At 38.2% G+C, this 8,593-nt stretch overlaps 1 protein-coding gene across 1 annotated transcript; it reads right to left on the bottom strand.

Annotated features, from left to right (window-relative positions):
* Nucleotides 1-359: 359 nt before the first annotated feature.
* Z-ISO (15-cis-zeta-carotene isomerase) lies at nt 360-4,286 on the bottom strand. The gene is made up of 4 exons (XM_011075506.3): nt 3,798-4,286; nt 2,586-2,732; nt 2,229-2,438; nt 360-970 (listed from the first exon to the last, which is right to left on the bottom strand). The coding sequence occupies exons 1-4, from the start codon at nt 4,197-4,199 to the stop codon at nt 635-637; spliced, it is 1,095 nt and encodes a 364-aa protein (XP_011073808.1). The 5' UTR covers nt 4,200-4,286; the 3' UTR covers nt 360-634.
* Between the last annotated feature and the right edge of the window lie 4,307 nt (nt 4,287-8,593).

The following is an 8,593-nucleotide window of genomic DNA, read 5'->3' as shown; positions in this document are numbered from 1 at the left end:
TTATAGAACCAAATGCACTATAATTTTATCCTATAGGATCAAAAATACTACAATATTTATCCTATGAGATTAAATATGCTAGGTACGTAAACTGTACAACTTAAATGTAACACACCCTATTGTTCGGAACCAAAAATGCAATTTTCCCCATGGAAATAATTATACAAAAATTGTTCATATGAAAATGACGTGTACGTGCATGTGCAAGTAGCTGTCCCAGCACGCTAGAGTACATGCTGAATTAATTCGCAAACTTGTGTCTGCTACCGATGCCAAAACTTAATAGCACATTGCAAGAAAAGATAACCAGATTTCTTGAAAGTACCAATTGTCGCACGTTAAAGAGTTAAAACAGAGGATGAATCACACTGCTGATGGCATAATCTTCATTATTTGTTTGAAAACAGGCAGTTGGAAGTAAGACTTTTTGATATCTCATCTGTCCTCTGTAGAGGTATCTTTTAGTTGCAGTCAGCCAAGGCCTTATAAGATGCTCTCAGGCCCTCAGCTTCAATACAACCGCCTAAAGCATAAGGTTCGCTTTTCAAGTATTCAAATGAATGGTACAACAATCCTTAGTCATGGATGCACATACAACATGAAAACAACTCTTTCAGGAATACATAGCATTAAACTACCAATGAAGCCCAGAACTCCCAGCCTGCATTAGTGGGTGAGCAAAATATGCCCCTAATGTCAATGCCGTGATTGATAGGTATGGCAACCGGAGAAATTCCTTGTAGTAATCGTCGGGTAACTTCTGACGTCCATCAAGAATAGCAGCGAATGGAATTACACTAGTTCTGTTCTTTACAGCTTCAAAAGCTTCACCATACCGAATGGCCAATCTTCGGTCTCCATTCCAAACACCAAAGAGATGGTGTGCAATCAATCCTATAGAAGCTGCTACTGCAACTGAATTTCCAATCCAAATTGTGTGAGCTAGACACCACATTACTTGTCCAACCATCTGGAAAAGCAAAATGAGGAACCGGTTATACAACCTACAAGAATGATGCTTCTGGTACCATGCTCATAGGATCACAATTTATCTTTAAATGTCCATTAAAATAAATAAGGTGACAAGCAAATGCATATATTTACAAAAAATTATGTTTCAGATTTCGTGACAAGAAGGATAATGTGTTATCGGCTCCATAATAAAATAGGCAATGGTGTATTAAAGAAGGTAACAATGATAAGAGACAGACATTAAGCATAATAGTGTTATTGAGAGGTTTTAAACAAAATAAAAAGCTACTTTTTCCAATGGGCGTCGAACTTTGGCTGACTGATTATAGTGGGAAGAACTTGACATCAATGACTATCATTTTTTTTTCATGAAATTGGAAAATAACCAAAAGTGACAAATGAATGTCTATTTAAGTCCATAAGTTTACAACCAACACTCAAGGGTGCTCCTGATAGCAACCCAACCAAGAGAATAAGTTCTAACACTCATTGGCGGAATGGCATTGGTTCATAATTGAAAAGAATTCCATCCATTTTTTAAGTAATATAAGTCAAACTTCTTGTTTTTGCTTGACAGTTAAAAGATAAAACCATGGCCAACAAATAAATAATCGGCAATTACTCTAATGAGAAAAAGAACCTTTGCTACTAACAAGTTGTTACTGAAGATAGTGAAAATTAAGTTACTAAAATTGTCATTCTTGTATGTAGTGTGATTGGAATCAACTGTAACCCTGTCCCCGTCCATGAAATGATTAATAAAATCATAAAATGTAAAAATAAAGATCCATAGATGTAAAAGATTAATTTTGTAGAGGAGAGACTTGTTTGGCTAAAAATGCCAAGAGACTCATGAACTGGCTACGTCTTCTTCATATACAATAATTTATCAATTAGACTGACGAACATGCTTGTTTTATTGTATTCTTTAGTTATCTATTTTTTCATGTTGCTTGGCCTGGTAGATTCTCACTGGCCATTATTTCTTTTATTTTTCTTGTAAGATGTTAGCAAATATTTCTATGATGAATGAGATCAAGTGCTTATTAAAAAAAAAAAGACTGACGAATATTTAGTTTTCTACCGCCAAAATAAGCCTATGAAGAGATCTCATGAAATTGGTAAACGTACAATAAGCATTAGAATTTAGTCATTTGAGATGCATCAGAAGGAAAACTAACAGGAGATTTCGTAAGTTACTAGATATTATGAGCAGTTGATCTATATTATGAAAGCTGATGTGTTGGATTTCATACCTGTGGGTGCCTGGTAATTCTCATTATTCCAGTTTCCCAGAGATGCATTTTGGGCTTGTCAACTGCTGCAACCTCTAATAAATTGAAGGTTGATGGATAAAGAAAAAAGAATGAAATAAAGTTAGAGAACCAAAGAAGTTCATGTAATCCCGGAACACCCTGAAGTTGCCACAACTGCACGCCATCATATCTGTGGTTGATGAAATAAACCTGCCATGAAAACATGACCGCCTAATTAGATTGTCAAATCAAGCTTTACTCCATAAGCGTTTTTATGTCATGCCATAAACATATAACCCATAAACATCAAACAACAAAAACATAAAATATGACTAAACCACGTGGTCAGGAACTCACAACAGTACTAACAGCTAACGGAAGAGATACCCCCGCAAATAATACACGGAATGCCCGTTCTCCAATGATTTTCTCACCTGTGTCCCTGAGGCTAGCTAAGCCGCTATGGACAATAGCAAAAATGAGAGTAAGTAGTAACATGACAACCTGCACATAAAAGGTGCCAATAACAATGAGTATAAAGTTACAAGAGACACGCCACAGCAATAAGTTGGAGAGAAAAGAAAGGGCTAACAGGTAAGTACAGACAAGAGAAAGCAGGAGAAAGAAGCATGGAGAAACTTCCAGATATAGCTCTCCTTAGCATGAATCAATTAACTTCCTCTATATAATTATATCATTGTCTGTTTAGCATTTGTCAGAAAGATATTGAGTTATAGAATTTGTATTCACAAACATTCTTTTCTAAAGCTGTTTTTCATATAGTTCAATTCCAAAACCAAATTTCATGCCACCAAATTAATCATTTGTATTTTCTTGATCTCCAGAACTCACTTGCTGCTAATTGTCATTGTTCTGATATGCCAACTTCCTTCTAGTATTCTCCTCAGAAACTTCCACAGGAATTTAGAATAAAACATAAACTTCTGAATGATTAAATATTACCTTTAGAAGTTACCTTGAAAACGCTAAACCAAAACATGAGTGGCCCATCAAAACAACTATCGGATTACCCTGACATTTTATTATCTCTAGCTTATAGATCAACTGTTCTAGTTGTTCCAATGTAATAAACTATTAAGCCACTAGACTAACGGACAATATTTAACATGCCGACATGATCATATCAAGGCCTGTAATTCTTACACTCATAGCCTTGCTGCTTCCCGATATTGTAATTATGATTATCAGCAACCAGTATCAAATTTCAAAATTTAAAGAAAAGAAATCCTCATTGAATTTTGAAGGGGGAACAAAGCCTCAAGTGCAAAGACCACAGGGTAACAAATTCATGAAATCATCTTTCACTTGGAAATTGAGTTTGTTATCCGCAAAGTCATTAGCCTAAAACAGAATGAAACTGATATCAGTCATGCCAATAAACTTCCACAATAAAAGTCAAGACTTAACAATATTTCTTTACCAAAGAAAGCTTATGAACAACTCTAGTTATTATTAACAAAAACCAACAAAGAAAGAAAGAAGCTTCGTCCACAAACTAAATCTAGAATTCAGTAAAAACATTACACAAGAACTGGCTCAAACTCAAACCTCAGGGCTGTCGGAAAAACTAGAAAGGGCATCAATGAAAACTTTCCCAAAGCCAGTGGAGTTATCAATCCAGGCCACGTTTAGAACATAAAGTACGACCCCGAGAATTCCAGTGAAATAAACCCACGAAGAGATCTTTTGTTTGGACAAGACGAATACCGCCGAATCCTCCCCCACCAGTTGGGAACCATCCCTTCCTTCAACATCGGTTTTCGCCACCTGTAACACAAAATTCTTCAACTTTGTAGGTCTTCTTGGCAAGTGGGCATTGAAGGACTTACATTGGTTAGCGGTTTTGAGGTAAAAACAAGGAAACCTAGAGGGATTGGGAGAGAGGAGTTTGCGTTTGGGGAGATGAAGCTGTGAAGAAAGAGGGTGGGAGAGCAATACGGAGCTTGCCATTTTCTTACTGAAAGTCAACCCGAAGGTGGAAGTTCTGGTGGGAGTTCGGAATAGGAAACGGAGCTTTATAGCGAAAATTAATTTTTTTCATCTATTAGCTTTATCCACTATTCATTTCAGTCATTTAAATAGGCTAAATATATTTGGACCCACAAAGAAGGATTAGTGCCTTTTTCGATCATGTAATTTGTACAAATTCATTTTTAGTCCTTAAAGAATTAAAAATAGTTGCATTATTTGTCCCATTTTTAATTTTCCATCAATACTTAACGGAAAGGGTCAAAGTGCTGTTAGTTGACTCAATTAACTCCTTTTTTGCTGTTGTTACACGTGGGAGGATGTTTAGGAGGAAAATTTTACATAAATGGAGGAGTAAACCTGTATTTATAGGGCGTGTCTTCCTGCGATAGGGTTCTACACGTTTTCTTCATTCTTGGAGAGAACTGGATAAGGACAATTTGGATAAGCCATGATCTACCTTTATCCTATGTTAGGTGTGCTTTTGAATGCTTATCTCCAAGTTGGTTGAGACCGCGGACTCCTAACTGCTAAGGAGTACTCGCCACTACGGAGTTTAGGACTTAGGGGAGACTTCCTTCGTTTGCAAGAAATCCCAACCGTTAGGGATGTCTTCCATGAGGTGCCACGTGGGAGAGTGGTCTGCTACGTGTATGGGCTTTGGTACCAAATGTTTTGGGACTTTGATCATGGTCCGAGTTAGGGATATCCTGGGTCTCTTCCATTTGCTAATCTGTTTTCTGGGGGACACCCGCCAGGGCCACCTGCCAGCTCCTCTTAGTTCTCCGAGGAAGTTACGGGCCTCTTGTTTCTTTCTTCTTTTTGGATCACTTGGGCCTCTTTAGTCAATTTAGTTTTATGCAAGCCCCCCTCCCTCACTCTAATAAGTGGAGATTTCGGCACTTATTAGATTAGATATCTTTAGAGATGAAGCCCAAATAGTGAGCTTTTTTTTTTTTTTTATTCCTGCAAAGAATGTTGTTGGCATAGGCATGTCTAGAAAAAGAAGACTTACTTCGTGCTTGTAAGAAGCAAAGCTTTTTATGAAGGTGCCTCCATGAAGGAGAGCTTAACAGTTGCTTTTTGTGCCTACTTCAGTGTAGGGCTTTATTTTTTGCAAGAAGATGTTAAATAATAAAGATATACATTACGAATAAGTCTTGCACGAAGTAAAATTATTATGCCTCCTCCTCGGAGAACTTGTTTAAGGGGGGGTCTCCTTGGAATAAGAGTTAGAAACTTTATTGGAGGAAGAATAAGGTGTCCGCTGGAAGCAGGGCTTATATGCCTCCGCAGAGAAAGGCTTAGGTGCCTGCAGGGGACAGAGTTTACAAATCCCCTAGAAAAGGATCTAAGTGCCTACCTGAAGGAGAGCCGGGGTGCCTCCACAGAGAAGGGTCTCTATACTTGTGTAGAAGACTAGACTTTTATTTGAGAAGTTTGATAAATGTGCCTCCCTCGTGAAATCCCTACAAGAAGGTACACGTCAATACATCAAAGATAGTAAAATAAACCTCCAAGGCTATTAAGTTAAAGTATTAAGGATACTCCCTGAGGGAAACTTGCATATGAAGATTTATTTGTTGAGGGGAATATCTACCTAAGGGCATAACTTATTCCTTGAAAGATGCATGCCTGGGGGCAGGGCTTATTCCGGGAGCGATGTCTGCCAAAGGGAAAAGCTTACTTTCTGAGAAAGATACCCTCCTAGAGGCAGGGTTTATTTTGGGAAGGCATCTAGGTGGAGTTGGTCATCGTCCTCTTGTTCCTTACATATTTCACCAATGACTTTATTCTTGTACTCCGTAGCCTCCTCCAAGTTAATGTATTGTTCAGTTAGTCTTAGGAGATTGTAAAAATTGAGAGGGGGCTTCTTAGTTAAGACTTGAAGAAATCTCCATCTTGTAATCCCTACGTAAAAACACAAATTAGTGTATTAGATGTAACAATAGGGACCTCTAGGGGCACTAAATTAAAGAATTGAAGATACTCCCTCAGTGATTCTTCTTCTTTTTGTTGTAAAGAAAAAAGGTTCATGATTGTCTTTTGACATCATTTACTATTGGCTAATTGATGGAGAAAGAGAGAGTGAAATTCTCCAAACGAACATATGGATCCCAAAGGCAATTAATTGAACCATTGTTAGGCCGACCGTGTGAAGGTGGTTACGAACACATAACACTTAATCCCAGTTATGTAACGGTGGAGAAGGACAACATTCTCGAGTAGGAGAGGTGCTCTTGGGGATCCATGCTTCCGTTGTACTCCGGCAGGTTAGGCTCCTTCCAATTAAGGGGGAGTTCGTCTGCTAAGATTTCTTCGCTGAAGGGGACACCCTGTTGCTCCTCCAATGGTGCTTCCGTGATCTGGTACTGGACGTCTTGGAGGCCTTTCTGCAGGCGCTCCAGCCATGCAAGCTATTAAGGAAGGACGTCTTGCTGAGTTCGCGAGGGGGTCCCTGGCTTTCTGCGACCAGCAGTGCAAGGGCAGGGGATACCCTTTGACCTTCTTCCTTAGGTACATCCACGTCTAATGGAATTACTATGGGGGTTGGGACTAGTGTCGCCATTTGTTCCTGTATAGCCGTCGTGATCATCTGTGTATAGCCCTATGAGTTTTGAGGGGAGCTCCCCCAAGGAGGTGTCTGAGGAGGTACTGCGCCTGAGGTTCAGTCAGCGGGTTAGCAGGTTCGGGGGGTCCTAGGACCATCGCCCCACTGGAGGGGGCCAAAGGTGTCCCTGGCATAGCCTGAAGTGCATGGGTACTACTAGCAGTCTCCACGGCTTTCTCCTTGTTCAATGCATTGCTAGGTGTTTTTATTGTTACTCACGTCTTTAACTCAATGATGCGTTCAAAAAACGCCCGGGTACAATGGATCTGGACAATCATTCAAGGCTTGGGCCAAAGCAAGTGCAAATCCTAAAGAAGGACCTACAACCGAGATATGGTAAATAAAATTGGTAAAAAGTGCAAAACTACGTAATAATGTGCTTGTAGAGTGCTTAGAAAGTGAGAGAAATAGTTTAGAGGGTAAGAGAACTGTGAGAGACGTGAGGGGGTGTCCAAAGAGTGAGAAAGGTGTCAGGAAAGTGTAAACCACCGTATGGAGGAGTAAATTGTATTTGTAGGGGATGTCCCCCTGCGATGGGGTTCTGTACATTTCCTTCATTCTCGAAGAGAAATGGATGAAGGTCATTTGGATAAGCTATAATCTGTCTTTATTCTCTGTTATGTATGCTTTTGAATGTTTATCATTGAGTTGGGGGAGACCCTTCATCAGCGAGGACTCCTAACAGCTTAGGAGTCCTAGCCGCCAAGGAGTTCAGGGCTTTGGGGGACCCTCTCATCTGCAATGAGTCCCAACCATTTGGGATATCCTCCTTGCTAGGGTTGATGTGGTTTTAGAATAATTGCTGACCTTTGGTCAGATGAGATGCCACGTGGGAAAGTGAGTTGCTATGTGTGTTGGCCTTTTGGGCCATATATTTTGGCGGACTTTGATCATGATCCAAGTTGGGGGATGTCCTAGGTGTCCTCCCTTTGCTAATCTATTTTCTGGGAGACATCCGCCAGGGCTGCCTGCTAGATCCTCTTGGGCCTCTTAGGATGTCACGTGCATCTCATTTTTTTCCTTCTTTTTGGATCGCTTGGGCTTTTTTGGGTCAACTTATTTTTGTGCACATCAATATAGATTTCTTGTGCTTTAAAAATTATATTTAATACCATTAAAATTTGCTTTCGTCTAACAAATAGATCCGTTCGTTAGTCAAAATTCATTAAATTTTTTATATTAATAAAAAAATAAATAAAAATTAATATTTACTATCGATTAATTTATTACCGATTTATGGCAAGTCAAACACATTTCTTCTGACAAAACTACTCTTAGAACGGCGAAAATATACCTTTTCAAGTGTATTAACATGTGAAGATGTATAAAGGTAATTTGATCATAAAAAAATTATTAGCTTTTTATAAATCAATAATAAATTAATCAGGATAAATATAGATTTTAATCAATTTTTTTAATATCAGCAAATTTGATGAATTTTGACTAACGAATGACTTATTTTTTTAGATGGAAATAAATTCTAAATATACTAAATATAAAATTTTAAACTACATAAGATATATGTATAATTATATTAAATTTTAAAAAAATTAGTATAATTATCCCTATTTTTTTCTCAATCACGAAGGATCTTCATTTTTAGGCCACTTGTGCGTCTTCTACATAAAGTGGAGATGGTTAGTCATCTTTACAAATTCACACCACCCAATCTAATTTCAATGGTCTTACATTTCATCCAAATTTCAATTGCAAGTAAATATAAAAATTAGGTTTATTAACTTATCATTTTAAAAATATTAAATTA

Source organism: Sesamum indicum, linkage group LG3 (assembly GCF_026168435.1).
Source record: "Sesamum indicum cultivar Baizhima isolate 11 linkage group LG3, ASM2616843v1, whole genome shotgun sequence".
Lineage (NCBI taxonomy): Eukaryota > Viridiplantae > Streptophyta > Magnoliopsida > Lamiales > Pedaliaceae > Sesamum > Sesamum indicum.
Note: the sequence above shows the minus strand (reverse complement) of the source record. Positions and strands in the feature narration are given on the sequence as shown.

What these genes read in the sequence shown, in the direction of transcription:
- Z-ISO (XM_011075506.3), bottom strand. Translation starts at nt 4,199, where the DNA reads ATGGCAAGCTCCGTATTGCTCTCCCACCCTCTTTCTTCACAGCTTCAT. An exon ending in CGTTAGCTGTTAGTACTGTT is followed by an intron (nt 2,439 to 2,585) that starts GTGAGTTCCTGA and finishes TTTTCATGGCAG; the next exon opens with GTTTATTTCATCAACCACAG. An exon ending in GAATTACCAGGCACCCACAG is followed by an intron (nt 971 to 2,228) that starts GTATGAAATCCA and finishes TTGCTTTTCCAG; the next exon opens with ATGGTTGGACAAGTAATGTG.